This window comes from Momordica charantia (assembly GCF_013281855.1).
Source record: "Momordica charantia cultivar OHB3-1 chromosome 11 unlocalized genomic scaffold, Mcharantia_2.0 BLBB01000011.1, whole genome shotgun sequence".
NCBI classification, from domain to species: Eukaryota; Viridiplantae; Streptophyta; class Magnoliopsida; order Cucurbitales; family Cucurbitaceae; genus Momordica; species Momordica charantia.
In genome coordinates, this window is record NW_028275159.1 from 9734657 (window position 1) to 9756808 (window position 22152).

Consider the following 22152-nt stretch of genomic DNA (forward strand, 5'->3'; position numbering starts at 1 on the left):
TCCATTATTTACGGAATCGAAATGATAAAAATCAAAATTTAAACTAAATGAGAATGTTTTATTATTATTATTTTTATTCGAGAGCGATTTTAACGTGGCCAAAATTATTTTTGCAATGGTCAAAGTTACTAATATATTAAAAGTAGTAATGTTTTGATAATGCTACTGAGTAATTTTAGAAAAGGAGAAAAATGATTTTAGCCCGACTATATCAAGATTTTAAATGTTGATGTCAATGGAAATGTCAATGTCTCAATTTCATGAAAATAATGTTGATAGAGTTCCATAAAATATCTATGTCGATAGATATTTCTAGAAAAAAATTATAAAAATAAATTAATGTGAGTCACACTAATTGACTATATTCATACATTTTAATAAACATAAGGAAAAAAAATTCATATTTATTCCTTGATTCTTCGTTCCTTGGAGTAAATGAGCCATAAGTTCAAATATTTTTTAAAACATTTAATAGATCTTTTTAACTTTTGAAATTGTATTTAATAAGCCACTGCCCTAGGAGCCGACACTAGTGGTTAAAGCATATTGCTCAAAGTCGGAGGTTCAATTCCTCCTCCCACATTTATTGTACTAAAAATAAGATTACCAAAGGGGAGAATTTTCTACCGTGTGAGTATCTACTCCATTTGTACCAATTAGAAATTTTCCCACCACCATACTTTAAATGCTTCTAGTACATCATGTGCATAACATGTCAATTGTATCGTTTAAAGATGTGTGATGGGCTAAGTTTAGGCGAGGTTAAGTATTTAATGACCTAAGTTTTTGAATCCGATAGAAATTTATTGAATAAAAAATGAAAATTTTATCACTAAGAACTTAGTTCAACGATAATTGATACCTATTTCTGATCGAGATATCATGAATTTGAATCATTGGTCTTCGCTACCACTTATTGTACTAAAAAAATTAAAATTTTAGAAAACTAAAATAAATATTTTAAAAGCTAGACTGTGGAATCATTCTAAACTACAAAACTTATCCAATTATCACCAATAATTAAAAATACGACTCAAATCATATTGCCCATGCTTCACTACTTTCAATGTCTTTTTCTTTGGTTGCATTGGCCACAAAATATAAAGTATAAATCATGTGCAAATTAAAAACAATATATAATGTAGTATAAACAAATTAATATAAAAAAACGTACTAACAGACAACCACGAGGTCCATGCTCCTGCTTTGTGTTGTAAAAAAGGATTGGAATTGAATAGAGTAAGACGCAGCTAAAATGGATTGAGAAGAAATAGAGAGAAAGAAGAGAAAATGACACAGTGATTTTACGTGAAAAACCCATAAACGAATTAGGGTAAAAACCACGGACAAAGAAGAAGAATTCCACTAAATAAAGTAGGAGTTACAAACTTTCTTTCTTATGAAAAAAAAAATCTCTCATAAGAAGAAACTCTCTCTATCTTTATCTCACCAAGCCTCACACTCAAACTCACACTTTAGCTCATTTGGAATTGGAGAATTTTTGGGATGGGTTGTAAGTTTTGGTGCCCACCTATTTATAGCTCATCCATACTTGCTCATCAAGCAAATTTCTATGGCTACAATTATGCCACATACTAACCTTGGATAGATGATGATCTAGTGGCCACAATTTTTCCACGTATTATACTCTAGTAGCTTCTAGTTTCTTCAATTCTCCAATGAGGCTTCTTGAGCAAGCTTTACTTATTCTAGTGGATTCTAGAGGTTTCCATCTTTAAGGAGGCTTCTTGAGCAAGATTTGGCAAACCACTTAATTTAGTGGTTTCTAGAGGCTTCTTGAGCATACTTGGGAAATATTATTTAACAATCTCCCACTTGGAGATTTGATTGATAATCAATCACATCTCCACACCATTCTTTCTACCTTGCCACCTTCATGTTGCTTATGTTTCTTCTAGGCCATTCGAGGATTGACACCAATTAAACTTGTCAGCATTGACTGCCTTTGTTAAGTAGTCTGCTAGGTTTTCTTTTGTGTGATTTTTGTGCAAGTCCATTGTTCTTTCCTCCACTTTCTCACGAACGAAGTGGTATTGCACTCGAATATGTTTTGACTTGGAATGGAAAGCTGGATTCCTTGCAAGATACAAGACACTCTGACTGTCACAAAACAGAGAAATATTCTTCTGTTCATGCCCGAGTTCCTCCAATAGTATTTTCAACTAGATCGCCTCTTTACTAGCTTGTGTAGCTGCAACATATTCTGCTTGTAGCCACAACTGACTGCAGTTTTGAAACCCATCTTATAGTTCCCCTAGCAAGAGTGAACACATTTCTTATAGTGGATTTGTTTTTATCACGATCACCTGCATAATCTGAGTCAACATATCCCCTGACAATAAAGTCTGATCCTCCACAACACAATGCAACATCAGTGGATCCTTTGATGTATCTAAGGATCCTTTTAACAGCATTCCAATGCTCTCGACCTGGATTCGCCATATACCGACTAACTACTCCCACTGCATGTGCAATGTCTGGTCTGGTACAGATCATGGCGAACACTAGGCTTCCCACTGTTGATGCATACGGTACTCGAGACATCTCCATCCTCTCTGCTTCACTGATAGGACTCATACTAGAGGATAACTTGAAATTAATAGGAAGAGGAGTAGAGATTGGCTTACAGTCTTGCATGTTGAAGCATCGCAAGACTTTCTTCAAATAATTTTTCTGTGATAGCCAAATCTTCCTATTATTTCTGTCTCGATGAATTTGCATCCCCAGAATCTTGTTTGGGGTCTCAAGTCCTTCATTTCAAACTCCCTAGCCAACTGAGCCTTCAATTCTTCTATACGATCTTTGTTGGGGCCTCCAACCAACATGTCGTCAACATACAACATCAACACAATAAAGTCTTTTTCACCAAACCTCTTGAAATATGCACAAGGGTCTGCATTAAGTCTGTTGTATCCAAGGCTCACAATGAAGGCATTAAATCTCTTGTACCAACACCTCGACACCTGTTTGAGATCGTACAAAGATTTGTTCAACCTACAAACCAAGTTCTCTTTTCCTTTTACTTCAAAGCCTTCTGGTTGGAGCATATAAATTTCTTCTTCGAGATCTCCATGGAGAAAGACAGTTTTTACATCTAACTGCTCCAGCTGTAGATCAAATGTAGCACACATTGCCATGACTATTCTAATCATAGTCAGTCGAACTATTGGAGAAAATATCTCATTGAAGTTAATACCTTCTTTCTGAGCATATCCCTTCACCACCAATCTTGCACGATACCGCTCTACTTGGTCATCATTGTTGTGCTTGATCTTATACACCCACTTGTTGCCAATGGGCTTTCTCCCACGTGGTAGCGTTACAAGTTTCCAGGTCTTGTTCTTATGGAGAGCTTCTATTTTTTCCTGCATTGCTGTCATCCATTGGGCAGCATCTGAACTAATCATTGCCTCTTGGAGATTTAATGGCTCTCCATCCTCAGTTAGAAGACAATATGCAACATTACTCTCGATAATGTAATCAGATTGCCAACTGGGTGGTTTTGTCAGCCTACCTGATCGACGAGTCTCTGGTACTTATGATTCTTCTGGTTCTTGGATCTCGTGCGCTGATTTAGCTTTAGAAGAGTCCTTTTCAGATTCTTTCTCCACGTATACTGTTGTAGTCTCTGAACTTTTATTTACAGTGTTATCATCTTCTACAGCTTGTTTCTTGTCCTCCATAAAGATCACATCCCTGCTGATGATAACCTTGTGGGCAGTGGGATCCCACAAGCTATATCCCTTCACACCATTAGCATACCCCAAGTATAAACATTTCCTGGATTTTGGATCCAGCTTTGTAGATTCTTGGGCATTGTATATCACGTACACCAGACTTCCGAATGTATAGAGGTTTGAATAATCACCTGGCTTGCCCATCCACATCTACATCGGTGTTTTCAAGTCAATTGCGGTTGATGGAACACGATTCACTACATAACAGGCGGTATTAATTGCTTTTGTCCAAAAAGCTTTGTCTAAGCCTACAGCTGCTAACATTGCTTTTGTCCTCTCCAACAATGTTTTGTTCATCCGCTCTGCTACTCCATTTTGCTGAGGAGTGTAAGCCGTAGTGAACTGCCTCTTGATGCCTTCCTGATTGCAGAAATCCGCAAACTCATTGCTCGTATATTCCCCTCCACTATCTATCCGTAAATACTTCAACTTCTTGCCAGATTGAAGTTCTACCTGCGCTTTGAACACTTTGAAGACCGAACACACATCTGCCTTTCTCTTGATAGGATACACCCAACATCTTCTGGAGTAGTCATCTATAAAGAACACGAAGTACCCTGCTCCTCCTAGAGATGTAACCGGTGCTTGCCATACATTAGAGTGAACCAAGTCTAGAATCTCTTTACTTCTAGAATTTGATGTGTTGAACTTTAACCTGTGCTGTTTACTTGTAACACAATGCTCACAAAAGGGTAAAGATACCTTAGTGAGCCTTGGGAGTAGATTCTGCTCCGCAAGAACCTTCATTCCTTGTTCGGACATGTGTCCAAGTTTCTGGTGCCAGATCATCGATAACTTTTCACTTGGACTTTTTGAGGCAACTGATGCTTCTCCTTCTTGCAAAGTCTCTCCCTCCAACATGTACAAGTTTGTAGCCACCTTTTTTCCCTTTATAAGTGTAAGCGCACCTTGAATCACCTTCATGATACCTTTCTCCATGATCACCTTGCAATCAAGGTCATCTAGTTGACCTACCGAGAACAAGTTCTTTGTCAGGCCTTCTACATGTTGCACTTGTTGAATTGTGCGAACTGTATTGTCATGGAACTTCAACTTGATAGTTCCAATACCGACAATCTTCACAGCTGAACACAGATCCTCAAGAGACGGGTTCATAATGATGGAACAATTCTCGTCGAGAGGTTATGTGATAAGTGGCTCCTGAGTCGATGAACCACACGTCAGCTAAACTATTTTCTACCTCTAACAGTTGTCGCTGCTTCACAACACACGATATCACCTTCATTTGAAGTGTTTGCTACATTTCCTTGAGAATTGGAATCTTTCTCTAGACTCCAATAATCCTTCTTCAGATGTCCCTTCTTACCACAGTGGTAGCACTTCATGTTCTTCTTACTTCTAGATTTTGCCCTTCCTTGATTTTTGCTCCCACTTAAGCCACGTTCCTTTGATCTACCTCTTGTCACCGCTAGATCCTCTGCTTGTTGTGAACTCACCAACTTATCTACTTTGTTCTTGCGTCGATTTTCCTCTTCCAGGACAGCAACTTCAATATCTTCAAAGTTTAGATAGTCGGTGAGAATATTATTTGTCAGGTTGATGACAAGTTGATCATACGAATCAGGAAGACTTTGAAGTAGAAGTTCAGCACGTTCATTTGGCTCTATTTTACAAGCCAATGATGTGAGTTGAGAAAATAGAGTATTCAACGTGTTGATGTGCTCTGTCATTGGAGTAGATTCTGACATCCGAAGAGTATACAATCTTCTTTTAAGGAAAATCTTGTTGTGAAGTGACCTGGCCTCGTACAACTTTTCGAGATGATCCCAAATCTCCTTAGCAGTTTTCTTGTCCTCTATGCTTCACAACAATTTATTTGTTAGAGCCATATGAAGATTTTCAACAGCATTCCCGTCCATCTCGTTCCACTTATCATCTGTGACATCTGCCGACCTCGCACTAATGGCTGCAAGGCAATTATCTTTTCTCAAGATAGCTTTCATCTTTATCTTCCACAACGAGAAATTAGACGCGTTGAATTTCTCAATCTCGTACTTTGCCGCCATTACTTCTATCACGAACTGTAGACAATCTTGCGCGCCTTTCAATTAAAGTGAAAGATATCTAACTTATTTTCTGATGTGGAGGATCCACTATTAGTGGCAACCACAGAGCATACGATAACTAGATATCAACACCCAAAACCAGGCTCTGATATCACTTGTTGTAAAAAAGGATTGGAATCGAATAGAGTAAGACGCAACCAAAATGGATTGGGAAGAAGTAGAGAAGAAAGAAGAGAAAATGACACAATGATTTTACGTGGAAAACCCATAAATGAATTAGGGTAAAAACCACGGACAAGGAAGAAGAATTCCACTAAATAAAGTAGGAGTTACAAACTTTCTTTCTTATGGAGAACAAAATCTCGCATAAGAAAAAACTCTCTATCTTTATCTCACCAAGCCTCACACTCACACTCACACTTTAGCTCATTTGGAATTGGAGAATTTTTGGGATGGGTTGCCAAGTATTGGTGCCCACCTATTTATAGCCCATCCATACTTGGTCATCAAGCAAATTTCTATGGCTACAATTATGCCACATACTAACCTTGGAAGTGGCCACAATGTTACCACATATTGTACTCTAGTAGCTTCTAGTTTCTTCAATTCTCCAATGAGGCTTCTTGAGCAAGCTTTACTTATTCTAGTGGATTCTAGAGGTTTCCATCTCTAAGGAGGCTTCTTGAGCAAGATTTGGCAAACCACTTAACCTAGTGGTTTCTGGAGGTTTCTTGAGCATACTTGGGAAATATTATTTCATACTTTGTGTATTAGTGCCAATAAAGAAGTCGAAAAAGCGATCTTAAAAGAAAAAAAGAAGTCTGACAATAGCTTAGTCGGTTAAAGCACCTATATCCTACCAGAAGATCGTAAGTTTGAATTCACCACCCATACATGTTGTATTAAAAAAACAAGTCTAAAAAATATAATGTAAAGAATGAGGGAAGAAGCAGATTGGAGAACTCATGTCGTCGTTTGGCTTCGGTCTTGGCCATGGCGTCAGCGGCTCTGTACACAAGGGAGAAGAAGGTAAATTTGAGGGGAAGTTGCCGAAAAGTTACCCTCTTGGCTTCTCAATAAATATTTATTAAGCATGAATCCGGTTAAGTATGGTGCTAATATGTAATATAATAAATGGAAAAAATTATCCATACTTGTATTTCTAGAGAAAAAATTAAAATATAAAAAAACCAATTAGATTACTAAACTGTTCAAAGATATGTATTTTGAATCGACACTCCACATTTTATATGAAAAAAATAACTTACATTAAGAAACCAAAAAACTTAAAATATTTTTAAAATAAAGACCGATTTAGCCACCACTATGAACGTAAAAACTTATCAATTATCATTATCACTCAGTAAAAGCACGACTCAAATCATTTCTTGTTTTCTTTTGAGTAGGCAAGAAATCATTACTATGAATTAAAAACAATATCTTTTTATTAATATATTATAAATAAATGATTATAAAAAAATGTAGTAAAAAGAAAGAAGCACGAGGTTCACACTACTAGTTGTGTGTAAGTGCCAATAAAGTAAGTCCAAAAAGTATAATGCTAAGACAGTATACTATAAATTAAAGGGGTAATTATAGCAAAACAACAAAACTTGCTCTATCATACACCCCTTTGTAGTTTTTTAAATACTTTATTTATATTTTATGGTAATTAAGGTAGGGTTGGGATGTTTTCTCCTTTTCTTAGAGGGAAATGACCGGGAAATTTATGGTACCTGCTTTATTCACACAATAATTATTTATTTATAAATACTTTAATGTTGTTGGATCCTACTTCATTTTTAAACGATGATGATGTGGCACACAAAATAAATGACATGGTATATGTAGTATAGGGAATTTTCCCTTTGAACACTACGATGAAACCATTCTTGCAAGTTTGTGAGCCTCGACGTTACCTTCACGAAACGTGAAACAAAAATGGAGGGAGGTTGGACTTAAAGATGGGCTGAGATGTCTTTTCAATCTCTCTTTACACAAATATCAATTCGGATTCTATTTCTTCTTTTTAAATTCACTGAATTAAATTATGTGTTTGGTAGATTTATTTTTAAAATATGTTTTTGAATTCTCTGATCAAACAGTGGAAATTCTGAAAATAACATTGGTATGTTTTAAGTGTTTTTTCAATTTTGAATTTGAAAATTTGAAAATGCAAGAATTACAAATTGGAACTTTTATGAACCACATATCCCAAAACTTTTGAAACTTGTAAATTCAGATTCAAATTTCAAATCTGCTATCAAATAGATATCCCAAAACACTTAAAACAAATAATACAACTTTATTTTTCATTGAATTTTTTTGTTTTCAGATCACCAATCAAACGCATCCTAAAATTTTTGGACTGCCCGATTCTTGATTTGAAGATCTAGGTGGGTTCGAAGATGTATGATGTAATGACCCAAATTTTCTATATGTATTTAATAATCTTAAATATATATAATTAATTTTATTAAAATAAAATAAGATAAAAACTTGTTATTTCATCTAAAAAATAAACGATAACTTAATAAAACTTAAGATATAAATCTCTAATAACGGAAATCATAAATTATCATCCTTAAACAAGACAGTAAAAATGTGGTCTAGTCATAATTAAAAGTATAAATTATAAATAAGATGCAAGTGTGTCTCATATCTCCTCCTCGTCAATGCCAAGGTCATCCTCAACGTTGTTCTCGTCAACTACATAACTATCTATGAAAAAAAATTGAAACAACATAGAGTGGGTATAAAAATACCTAGTAAGTAGTTCCCATCATAAGGAATCTTTCATGCTCAAACACACACACCACGGTTATATGCATGCATACCTCAACCCAACATATAAACCAATGAACAACTTAACTTAACATACTTGTGCTTGCTAGCATAAACTTACGTATATAAATCCTTAATTTGGCACCATGCTATGCAGAAATATCCTATACCATAATCGTCAATTCCGCATGTAATATTTATTGGGTAATTACCCCATAAATACCATTAACATGAATTAATTGTTTCCTAGGGCCCAGCCTTTAGCAGAAACCATACATGTCATATCATACATCTAGCTGCATAACATAACTACTTAATTTGGGTATTTCATGCATAACATTAATCTTACCAAATCCATGACACATAAGACTATTAACTCAACTACGAATGCAATGAATCACACGTCATGTCATGCTTTACTATTGAACATACTTAAAATAACATGATAAAGCCACATAATCATAACATGTTTTGCAATGCATCAAATTTTTCAATAACAAAATATATTTAAGCAACATGAATAACATAATTCATTAACAAACTAAGGTCACAAATAACATATAATTCACTTAAAATCAGTCAATAATACAACAAAACATACAAGACGGTAACTTATGATAGAATCCACTTACCTGAACTTCGTAAACTAAAGGTAATTCCTTAAAGCTTCCTAATAACAATTCACACAACTAAAATTAGGATTCAATTACCTAAACTAAGCTTTCTCCAATAAGTTCTCATAACTAGATAGGTTCATTATTCTACTAGTATAAATCACATAATAATTAACCTAATCCATAATAATCATAAAATTAATATTTAAATTTGTGAAAAGTAATTTTAAATCTTCATATTAGTCTCTTAATTTTATACTACAATATCTATAAAAATAATTGACTGATTTTACAAATTTACAAAAAAAACTAGAGAAAACATATAGCATTAGTTTTCACAATTTTAAGCCTTAGGTAAAACTTAATCATAAAAATCAATTTTAATATATTAAAATACATTTTAGGCTAGTTTAAAGGTGCTGGTCATAGTTTCAAAAATTTAGAATTAACAATCCAATTTTTGATACAAAACAAGCTAAAACTATGAAAATAACATAAACCGTTAAAAACGGTTATGAAGCAATTTTATGAACATTTTTAGCACCTTTTTAATTCTGATTTTCAGACCTCAAATTAACAAAAATAATGCCTAAACAAAACCTATTTTATCTTAATAATGAACCCTAAAAATAATTCACACAAGGAAGAATGATGTTTATCGTTAGTACGTTTTTCTCTCTACCGTAAAGAATAAAATGAGAAAATTTTCCAGCAACTAAGAGAACTTGAAATGATGATGGAAACCTTAGAAAAATTGATATGAACATGCTTAGGTTCTATAAAAATTATTAGGAAAAATCTATCGCCAAAACTAGACTAAAAGAAACCGTTTCTCATTGAAAAAGCAAACCAATTAACGACCTTTGTGTAAGGAAGGACAAATACCATAATCTTAATCTTTTGGCATCTTTCCGTGGATTTTCTGAAGGAACTTGGAAAAACAACTATTTCTCCCTCTAAGGTGTGATTTGCAGTACTATGATGGATGATGGAGAGAAATTTTCAGATTTCTTGAACGAAAATGAATAAAACAAACATAGGTAACTTAAGGAGAATGCAAGATGAAACAAACATAAATCTTGGAAGATGGAACAAACTTCTTCTCTCTCCTCATGTATGGTAACAAACTTAATTAATCAATGTGATTTTTGGGTGGAAGGTGGGTTAAATTGTCTAATTATGGTTATTGAGTTAAAGTAAAACTCTCTATATTCCCCCAATTAACTTAATTTGACTAAGATAGAAAAGTAAATAGCAAAAGAAAGGTAATTTGGGGTTTTACTTGGTTAATTACCTTATAATAGAACTTTGGGTAAAATGTATGAAACTTTATAAATACTCAAATAACTCCACTATTATAATTACTATAATTCACCACATTTATTTAATTGCTAAGGTACTATTGCTAATTTTGTTACTTAAGTACAATTATAATCTTGCTAAGTTTATTAATTTCTTAGGCATATTTATTTTTTATTATCATACACAATTAGTTAAACGTGGATAAATCACTCAATTTTGTTGTAAGTTTCTTTTAACATGTAAATAAAATTAACATGAGCCTAATTAGTTAGAGCATAAGAGGCCTACAATTATTAAATAAGATGGATTAAAGTTTATTGATATAAAGTTGATTAGATTTGACTAACTTAACTGAAAGACAATAATAATATAAAGTCACGAAAATATTCTTAAAGGTAATACGGGGCATTACATATGAAATATATGCGGGTATACATTTTCAATGTTAATATTGGTTGATTCTAAAGAATTTAGAGGAAATAGGTTAAAAAAGATTACAAAGTTTTATTTAATTAATCAATTATTTAATTCTAATTTATTATTATAATAAAATTGTTAATATAAAATTCATCATTACTAAATATTATAAGAAAAAAATAATAGTATGTTATATTACAAAATTATATGAATCTTTTTAACCCTGCGTTTGGAACGTGCAAGGATTGCAAATCACAATATTTTCAAAATCATTTTTGTTGTTTGGTTAAAGAAAAAGAAGGAATTTAAAATCATAAAAGATTTGAAATAATGTTTGGTTAAAAGCAACTTTTGACAGATTTGGAAAATTCCAAAGTTCCTATAAAAATATATATTTTTTTAAAATTTAATCACACCACTCCACTACCGTTGTTTTTTTTTTTTTTTGCAAATCCGCTTATCTTTTTTCTGTTGTCTCTCTTCTACCTACATTTTTTTTTTTTGACAGATAGAAATTTTATTAAAGCAAAAGACCGCTATGGGTTAAAGTTCCATAATTCATTCAAGCCATTTATGCTTTTTTGAATTTAATATTCAGCTTCGTCAAGAAGGGAATGGCAAAATTCAAGGATAGGACTGAAGATGTTGTGCGGCATTGTGCTGTTTCATTAGGGTATAATGAGGTTTGTATGATTTTTCTCAAATTAAGTGAGTTTCTTGGTGATGAGAAATTTGGACTATATATTTCTGCTGAAAAGATTAGCTCGTTTTCTTTCTAGCAAATGATCAGACTACACCAAATTCTAGGATGAGATGTGTGAATCACAATAGTTTTGTCCTTTTAAATTTTCAATATGCTCTTCAAGTTGATTGAAGATTTTCTTTTACCAGCAAGAACTACGGGTGTAGATTCCGTGCTGCTTGCTTGAGCTATTTGAGTTAAATCTTTAACATTGATGTCTCCAAGTGGCAGTACAGTTGACAAGAGTTTCCAAGTGGCAGTACAAGTTGGCAAGAACTTTGGGTCTCTCGGTCATACTGGTTTGTCTCAAGTTTGAACTTTCTAGTAAGCTGAATACTAAAAACCCTTGATGTCTTACAGGTTCGTGCTTTGGAGCGGGCGCTGGTGTCCTGGGTATAGGAAAGCAAGCAAAGCTCCGATTCCTAGTTCTAAAAAAAGAAAGAATAATAAAATTCTTTTAACATTGGTATTCTCCAATTTGCCCATCAACTCCCTGGTCCTGCCTTCCTTCATGGTTTTTACTGTTGGTGGAAGTGTCTGTTTAAATAGTTGTGGGTTTTCATCCTTCACGGATGGAGAGATATCCTTTCAGTGAAATGGTTGCCCTCCTTTATTTTGCGAGAATATCCTTCCCACACTCCCACCATAAGTAATTGTTCCATTGCTGACTTTGAAGTTTTCTTCTTTAAATACAGGTACTAATTTTGAGTGAGAGGCTCCATTCGGTAACATCACAATTTGATAAGATAAGAGCCATTCGATTTCAAGATATCATAAACAAAGCAGTACCAAGAAGAAAACCAAACCAGGTAACTAAACCTCGTTCTGCAGATACCCCTGAATATAATAATACGGAGCTGAAGGAAACTACTACTTTTGAGCATGAACCTGTCCGAGCCCAACAGCAACTGTTGGATGATGAAACTCGCACTTCAGGTAATTAAAATATGGAGGGGAAGAGCCAAGAGGAATTTTGATGAGAGTTATATCATATCAATTGTTAATTGAGTCGAGATTTATTCTCTTGGTGTGTAAAAGTTAAGAACTGAAAGGTGTTTTCTTCCAAATTTTTCTGGTTGAGTTGATTAGTCTTCTTGATGCAGTCCAAGAAACAGAAACTAAGATGGTTGAGATGTCTGCTTTGAATCACCTTATGTCTACCCACGTTTTGCAACAAGCACAACAGATTGAATTTCTTTATGAACAGGTCGGATTTTTAACTAAGTTTGTTTTCTTTTCACATTACTTCTCAAATCTCAATGGCTAAATACAATTGCACTTTCCTTTTTGTTGTCTTTCCGTATAAAGTTCAATCAAGCAGTACTAAACTTCCCATTTGCTTTCTTTTTTTCATTAAAATACGAATTAGGCTGTTAAAACTACGAAGAATGTTGAGCTCGAGGTAATAAAGAACTTTCCCAAGCAATTCAGCGGAATAGCAGCAGCAGAACGTTCCTTCTTCTTTTTCTATTTGTGCTCACCTTTTCAATTCTTTTTCTTGATTGGTATAGTTGATTGGATTGGGTGTTGTATCACATTTATGTTTTCCATTCACATAGAAGCAAGAAAAAGATGAAAGCACCAATGAAAATGTAGATCACATTTTTGTTACTGTAACTATTTTTCTTTTTAAATATCTAAACTCAAGTAGTTACATTGTAAGTGGATTCCAAGGTAAAATTTGGTGGGAAAGGAATCATATAACTATCTTCCTTGAAGAAACTAATCTACTTGAGGGCTGGCTTCTCATTTTGCAGCTGTTATACCACAGGAGTGAACTCATCTGCTACTTCAATTTCTCAACGTGCCATGCATTAATTTGTAGCTGCTGAAGCATGAAGTTTTCCTGTGCCAGGTGTACATCCCATGGCCTTTTCTCTGTATGACCAGATGATTTTCAGCCTCAAGATTTGCTTTTTTTCGAGCTATGCTTCTCACCATCAGACTTGCTGCAAATGCAACCAGGATAAGGATTGGCGTAGAACTTGTCCTCCAGTTTTGAAGACTTCCCGGGACGGCTTGGATATGGTAACCCCATTCTCTCCTTATGTAATTCAGTAACTTTGGAAGAAATTTCTCCCCAACTTAACGCTCCTTTGTCCAATTGATCAATCAAATCCACAAAATTTGTCCCGAAAAGAATTAAATCCACAAAATTTATCCTGAAATGGATGATAGTGTCGCTTAAATTGAGATAGAAACACTTTTCTAAATGATTTTTCCTGTAGTTTCAGCTATAAGTTTAGATGATTTCATCCTGTAGATTTAGATTCTCTAGCTGACATGCTGCTTAAAAGCTTGAGACCCATCAAATTTGAAAGAACTCAATTGTCTGACTATCAACTACTTGTAAGGAGTAACACCACTTATTGGACAGAACTCAATTAATTTAGGATTCAAATCTGTTTCCCTATTGTGTATACCTGTCAGGGCTGATGGTTTTCCGAAATCTTTCAAATCTCGTGTGACCTTGGACAGCTTTAGCCATGTTCCCATCATAGGTGTAAACGAAAATATCACTCTCTAGTGCTACAACAGAGTCTAAAGCAGCCAACTGGTTCTGATATTGTTTGAAAGGCTGGAATTCCTCTTCAGTTGCCAAAGATGAATGAGTGAAGATATTAGGATACTTAGCTTTTAATGGTTTGATCCCGCTTTTGCTGTAAATTTTGCCAGCAACAATGTAGATATTCGTATCAGAAGTATATCCCATTGCCTTGAGAAACACATATACCTCTCTTGGAGTCATGAGGCATTTGTTAGGGATAAAACAAGCTAACAAATATTATCTCAATCACAATTCCAGACAATATGCTAACTAATCCCAGATCAGGTTCTGGTTCCAATTATAACAGAAATAAATCAAAATCGGAACTATGCTCAAAGAGTAGATAAATCAACCTAAACTTCAAGCAACAAGAACAATAAAATATAGGAAAGAAAAATCGACATCGGATTTATACTGGTTTACTCAATGTGGGCTACGTTCAGTTCTCTGCTATCGTTGCAGGTTTCACTAAATGCCAGGAGTACAAACGCTCTACAATGATTTCTCTCACTTTTCTCTCAAAGAAAAATGCTCACGAATCACTCTTACAAGCTTCTAAAACTCTTCAATAGAGATTGAACATAAAATTTCTCACAAAATTTCACTCACAGAACTCTCTGTAAAAAACCCTCACAAAAACTCACGAAGAAGATGACCCTTTGTATGAAATCTCACTAAAAAAAACTCTCTTAGGGTTGTTGAAAAATAGGGCGGCAAGGATAATAATTTTACATAAAAATTATATAACTAAACTTCAATAAGAAGTAATCTAAATGTATTAGACCTTTTGTATTTAAGCCCCCTTCTTTTAATTTGGCTCCATTCTCAACAGCATTCCCTATTAGTCTTTTCTGGGTTGCATTTATCTCTTTTACCTTCCAGTGTCTTACGTTAAGCCTTAGATTCATTAACTCTTCGAATGAATTCAAGGATATGTACGAATTGGTCAGAGGCTCTTTTACCTTGGAAAATCATAGAGTTACCTCACGGAGAGTTAGCCGCACCCACAACTGATATAAATACTACCGTTGCTTTAGCTTTACTCACATCAGTAGCATGTGGATCTTGGATCTTAGCAGAAAAGGATTAGGTTATTTTGGTCAATACATTCAACCAACTCCAATCTTTCTGTACTCGTCTCCCTAAAAAGGTAGATGATCAGATGTTGGAAGCTTTGCAGGGGATGAGGTTCAGGGGAAAAGTCAAAGCATTATGGTGCTTTGCAGTGAAGGCAGTGTTATGGAAAACCTGGAAGGAACAAAACCAACGTATTTTTGAGGAAGTTCAAAGGATTCTTTTATGGTAGTATTGGTTACTTGGCTTCTTGGTGGTGTACTAGATCGAAAGCTTTTTGTAATTATGGCTTCTCTTTGATTATTAACAATTGGAAAGCCTTTTTGTAGCTAGATTTTGTGGGAGTGGTTGTCGCTACCCTTGCCCTTAGGTTGTCTTTCTTTTGTGCAGTTAATACATCCTTTTTGGTTTCTTATAAAAAAAAATAGATTCATTAACTCTTCATCCTCAGCTTCAGTAAGATTGTGACTGCAGCCTGTGAATGCTAGCATGTCCTTTTCGTATCTCAATCGAATATATTTCCTTTGACATCTTCCATTACATCTTATGCATGATGTTTGAGGAAGAAATGAAATTATTTTTATTTTTTATTATTTATTTTTGTGTGTATGTGTGTGGAAGTTGAAAATTGGTATCTCTGAAGTCTGGGTTTTGCAAACAATTTGATTGTAAACTCAGAAAGGTATCTTGGGTCTTGTTTCTTACCTTTAATGAAGAGCTAACTAAGGTTTTCCATTACTTCTGAGTCGAGCAGCCAACTTGTTTCCAAGGTGTTCGATCTCTGGATTAAACCTTAAAGCTTCGTACATTGCCCGACATCGTAGCTTTTGTGTCGATTCAGCGACGCCACTGTTAGCTAGACGAGAGTTGTGAAGAATACGCACATTGTGTCGATTCGAGGGAGATGCCATATGCAGTCTATAATAACGAGGAACCAAGAAAATGGGGCAGTTTCAAAGGACTTGATAGCAGCAATTTCTGAGGGGAGAGACTCTACTACATGAACTTCATCTCTCACAACTTGTATGAAGTTTTGCCTTTGAAATCACTGTAGAAAAGGATTCTTATTAAATTTTTTAGAATTGGAATAAGAACTCCTTTGACGTTGTTTACTAAATTGTCTGGAATTGATATTCTTTCTAGCTAATCACAAATACACTGTGTGCTAATTTTTTTTAATTACAATAATATTTTATTACTATATTATTGATATTAAATTTTATATTTTATAATAATATCACATCAACTAATAAAAGTGATATATATTTTTCCTAAAAGAAAAATTATTATTAGGATAAATGAAAAAGAAATAAAAAAGTATAAAACAATTAAATAAAAAGTTATGGATCTCATTAATCGGGAGAGAGAGGGTAAAAGTAGAAAAGTGATTGTAAATGTGAATGAGATTGATAAGGGTGTAGTAGAGGAATGAGATTGTCCCTTTTTAGAGGATGAGAATGAAAAAAATGGGTATGTCCCACCATTTAATTCTCATTCGAACAATTTGGAACGACTAAATGTTAGGAGGAGGGGCTAACCATTGGGCTACGAACTGTTGAGGGGGAGGGGACAGATTTATTTCGAACTCATAACCTCTTAGTAGGAGGTATATGCTAATAATTACCGTTGAACTATGTTCGCTTTGACATACATGTTGTTATTTGAAGTTTAATTTTGGAGTTTTATATACTGTTATATTCAAGCGTTGTTAGATGCTTTGAAGTTTGATTCCAGAGTTCATTTTTTGGGTATCTTGAATTATTTGGTTGTGTTCTTTTAGGTTGGGGTTCTAACATGTTTTATAAACTATACTATTATTACATATACTAATGTTGATTTATGTAACATATACCATAATATATAGTTGTCGTTTGATTTTGTCCCTACAATAGAATTTATGCTTATATAACAAGCTAGGTTTAATGTGATTCTTACAACGTTTTTTTTTTGTTTTTTTGAAAGAAAATTAAGACGAAATCATCCACGCAATCATGAGCTAAAACAAGCATCATTTTGAAAGTCCCTTCATTCCATATCGCATGTTGTTGCTACGCCAGAGCTACGTACACTAGATGAATGTATACTGTATTTACATTAGATGAATAATAATACTGTCTTATAACCTAAAATCCAAGATTACATAACATGGATAAAGACCAACAAAATTTACAAAGTTGATTAAGAAATTAAAAAAAAAGGAGAAATAACATTAAAACAACCGTAATTTGAATAGTGAAAAGCAATTGCTACAGTCGAAATTTGATACGCAGAATCTGTGGACAATGTTGATTTGTTGGAAATTTCAACTGCTTGATCGAAATTTTTGGGAGCTTGGAATAATGGAAGGAAATTTCAACTGCTCGAGGGGAAGAATTTATGATTGCAAGAAAGAAAAAAAAATCAACTTATAGGGAAAAAAAAGGTATTTTCCAACGAGGTAGAATTCGAATGATTTTGGATTAGAAAAGGAAGGATTTAGATATTAATTTGATAGGAGAAAAATATGAGATTTTTTTGAGTCGGCCACAAGAAAGAGATTTTTAAAATTTTGAATATATGGTATTAAATACATGGAATTAATTAATTCAAATATAGAAAAAATATAATAAAAATCAAATCTAATATTTAAAAAGTTATTAAACAGATTAAGTATAAAAGTAATAATTGAGGTCAATATTGAGATTAATAAAAAATTTCAGATATCGAAATTCAGATAGGTAAAATTTTAAAACATGCTACGTGTAAAATATAATTTCTAATATGATCGGTAGGATACCATTTCTCTTTTCTAAAACCTCACCAACCCATTCTCATTTCTTATTTGGTTGGTCCCCACAATATTTTTTAAACAATATATTTTTTATAGTAATTATTTTATTTTTGAGAATTAGTAGTGATTTTATTTTAAAGAGAAGATAAATTTTAATAGGTAACATTTATTTAAAAGAGAAAACGATTTATAATAAAAAATTCTATTGAATAAAAAAGAAAACAAAAGTGATATAATGAATCTGGGAATTCAAGACTAAAAGTAGGGTGAGAATCTTTGATAAAAAGAAAGGTTAGGCACGAATTTTGTCAAAGAAAAGAATAAGAAAAAAGATAAAACAAAAAGGCATTATTAAAAGCAGAATATCGAAAGAAATAGAATCTCACCGCCCAGCGTGGACACAAGATTCTCCCAAACGAGGGCATCCAAATATTTGATGATTGGCTTAAATACTAATGGTTTGTTACTTTTTTTGGATCAAATATGTCTCTTGACTTTTCTTTATCTAAATTTTTTCTTTTTCAATTTTCTTCCACCATTTTTTATTTATTTATTTTTCTCTCACAGATGTATCTTAATTTTTTTGGGGCGTTTAAGTCGTAGGGTGGAGTTGTTAAATCTGGAGTTGCTAAATGTAGGAAGTAAATTTGGAGAATTAATTAGTATGAGGTTATTTAATATGTATTCAAGTCCGTGTTGTGTTCAACGTGAGTTAGTAAGTCTGGAGTTTTGTAAGTGTCGTCTTTTTTTCTTCTAGTTGTTGAGTAAGATTCTAATAATTTTTCAATTAATTTTTCTGATGTCATTTATATTTTTTTCTAAAATTTAAATGTCAAGTTATATTGTTTTATGAATATTTTTTTTAATTAAATGTGTTATAATTACAATTATATTTCGTTTATTTCTATTACATCATCTTAGAATTTTATCTGAGTAATGATAAAATTACTTAAATTTTTTTAATACATTTTGTTATTTTAATTTGATTACTTGAAAATAAAATACATTCTTTAACTCATTTAAATCATTATAGTAAAAATAAAACAATTCATATCTAGATTATTTTAATTAACTAAATTCAAAATGAATATCATACATCTATATTTTTCATTTTGACCGTGTTTAATTTAAAAATTAAACATTTTTAATATATATTTTATTTTAGTAGGTTCAAAATACAATACAATTTATTTTGTTACTGAATATGACTAATTTAAAACATAAATATATTATTTTATTTAATATTTGTTCGCTTGAAATTAAGTATCTTTATTTGTATAAATTCAAAATGAACTATTATTTATATTTTAAGATCACTTGTTTAAAATTATATATTGTTACAAACTATAATTATTTAAACATGTATAAGAGATAATAATAATTAAAATAATAATAATAATTCGCTAAAAAAGTAAGCTAATTACTTGATTAATTTGATTTTTTGATGGTTTCAATTTAATTATTTAAGCTTGGAATTTTAATTTTTTTCTATAAGAAGACAAAATAAAAACTATATATATATATTTTTAAAACCTATGTAAACATGAAATTGAGTTATAATTGATATATTCTCTAAAAATTGAAAATTATATATATCTATGAATTAAAAAAAATACATTTGCTTTACAATTTAGAAAACTTCAATATCTATAATTATGAGTATGGTGGTAGGTAAAACCAAAAAAATTAAATTGTAAAACAAAAGTTGAATAATTGGAAATTAGAAAAATAAATATATGAAAGTAAAAATGATAGTGTATATATATATATATATATATGATTTGATGTGACACCAACTTGAGTAAAGATAAATAGATAAAATAAAATAAAGTGAGGAGTTAGATAGTAAATTGAGGGAGTTGAATAGTAAATTTATTGTTAAAATATGGACTTTTTAAATTCTTCGCTTGAACAAGGAGTGAAGTTTAAAAACTTCACCCCTAGTTTAAACCATTGTTAAAAGTCTCTTCTTTTATCAATGTGAGATCCTTAACATTCTTTACTTAAAAGACCCTTTTTGTTTAAAAAATTTTCTCGCTATAATGGTTCTTCTTTTTATTTCTTTCTCTAACATGTTTTTTCTCTCAACTTTATTCTTTTTCTTTAAAATTTTATCTTTTTTGTCTTTTTAACTTTTCTGTCCGTCAAAATTTTATCTAAATTTTTTATTCATCTCTCTAAATTTCTTTTTTAAAAATTTCTTTTTATCTCTCTAAATTTTTATTTTTATGTCTCTAGAGATAACAAAAATTATGGGTTGGGTAGCGTTGGAAGAATTATTTAACAAGAATATTTTCTCATTCCACAGTTCTCAGCGAAAACTAAGTCAATAGAGAAATATGGAAAGCGCACACAATAGATTTATACTGGTTCACCCCAACTATGAGCTATACATCCTATCTTCTGTAACGATGAGCAATACAATAATCTGTAAAATTTAGAAGCTTCAACAAAAGTCACATAACTTCTAAGAACTACAACAATAGAATCCTAGGAACCTTACCAAATTGTTGGGATTTTTAATATGTAGTCGATAACTTTCTGCAAGAAATAAAAACACAAGCACACAATAGAAAGGCAAAGACACCAAGATTTACGTGGAAAACCCCTAAGTGTAAGGGGAAAAACCACGTAAATCTTGGTGTCTCTGCCTTTCTATTGTGTGCTTGTGTTTTTATTTCTTGCAGAAAGTTATCGACTACATATTAAAAATCCCAACAAGTGGTATCAGAGCCAAGTTGGCAAGCAACCAAGTCGGGGTTGATTTTAGTGGTTGGTTAAATTTTTTGTGTGTAGTCATGGATGTCAACACAAGCCGAATGATCAATTTGAATGCAACAAATTGGCAATTATGGAAAGAGAAAACGGAAGACTTGCTATATTGCAAAAAGCTTCATGCTCCGATTAAGGGAGAGTCGGCTAGGCCAAAAGATATGTCCGATGAGGATTGGAATCTCTTGAATAGACAAGTAGTGGGATATATACGCCAATGGGTTGATGATAGTGTATATTATCACACCTCTAAGGAAACGTTGGCACACACTTTATGGAAAAAGTTGGAGGATTTGTTCGAAAGGAAGACAGCAGGCAACAAAGCTTTCTTGATAAGAAAGCTAGTGAATTTGAAATACAAAGAAGGGACTTTGATTGCAGAGCATTGTAGATCAGCTATTGAACATGCAGATAAACTTGGATGATGAACTTCAAGCATTGTTGCTCCTGAGTTCGTTACTGGATAGCTATGAGACATTAGTGATCTCTTTGAGCAATTGTTCGCCTGATGGAAAGGTCACTATGAGTATGGTCAAGAGTAGTCTCCTAAATGAAGAGGTGAGAAGGAAAACGGCAAATTCTTCGACAAGTCAATCAGAAGCTCTGGTCACAGAGAATCGTGGTAGAAGCCACAGTCGCAACAGGAATCAAAATAATAGAGGAAGATCAGCGAGTAGATCGAGTAAAAATATTTAATGCTTCTATTGCAAGAAGATGGGCCACAAGAAGATCCACTGTAGAAAATGGAAGAAAGATCAGAATAAGGAAAAGAATGACAAAGGGAATGAAGAAAAAGATACTGCAGTAGCCACAAATAGTGATGTATTGATTGTTTGTGAGGAAAATGTAGTTAATTTTGCATGTCAGGATACTGATTGGATAGTAAACAGTGGTGCAGCAATCCATGTTACTTGCAAACGCGAATTTTTCTCATCCTACAAGTCAGGTGACTTTGGAATAGTAAAGATGGGAAATAATGATACATCAAAAGTCATGAGTATTGGAGATGTGTGTTTGGAGACTAGTAGAGGATGTACCTTAATTCTGAAAAATATTAGACATGTTCCCGATATGCGATTGAATCTCATTTCCACAGGACAACTTGACGATGATGGCTATCATAGTCATTTTGGAGAGAAACAGTGGAAGCTCATCAGAGGCTCGTTAGTGGTGGTCAGGGGAAGCAAGAACCTCAACATGTATGTGATGACTGCGAAACTTGCACAGAGCATGGTAAATGCAGTGGAAGATGAATCTCAGATGGAGTTATAGCATAAGCGACTTGGGCACATGAGTCAGAAAGGGTTGGAAGTTCTTGCTAAGAAGCATCTCATACCACAAGCA

At 33.0% G+C, this 22152-nt stretch overlaps 1 protein-coding gene across 10 annotated transcripts; it reads left to right on the forward strand.

The window, feature by feature from the left end:
- The first annotated feature begins 11333 nt into the window (after positions 1-11333).
- On the forward strand, positions 11334-16435 carry LOC111021163 (syntaxin-81). 10 transcript variants are annotated; one of them, XM_088119782.1, is made up of 7 exons: positions 11334-12110; positions 12340-12580; positions 12748-12851; positions 13014-13046; positions 13402-13499; positions 13610-13672; positions 16021-16435. In XM_088119782.1, the coding sequence occupies exons 1-5, from the start codon at positions 11994-11996 to the stop codon at positions 13474-13476; spliced, it is 570 nt and encodes a 189-aa protein (XP_087975908.1). In that variant the 5' UTR covers positions 11334-11993; the 3' UTR covers positions 13477-13499; positions 13610-13672; positions 16021-16435. The 10 variants fall into 10 exon arrangements, 6 of the variants coding, with proteins under 6 accessions (XP_087975908.1, XP_087975909.1, XP_087975907.1 ...); XM_088119783.1 differs by lacking the exon at positions 16021-16435 and adding an exon at positions 15123-16014; XM_088119781.1 differs by having other exon boundaries at positions 13402-13672.
- Positions 16436-22152: the final 5717 nt, after the last annotated feature.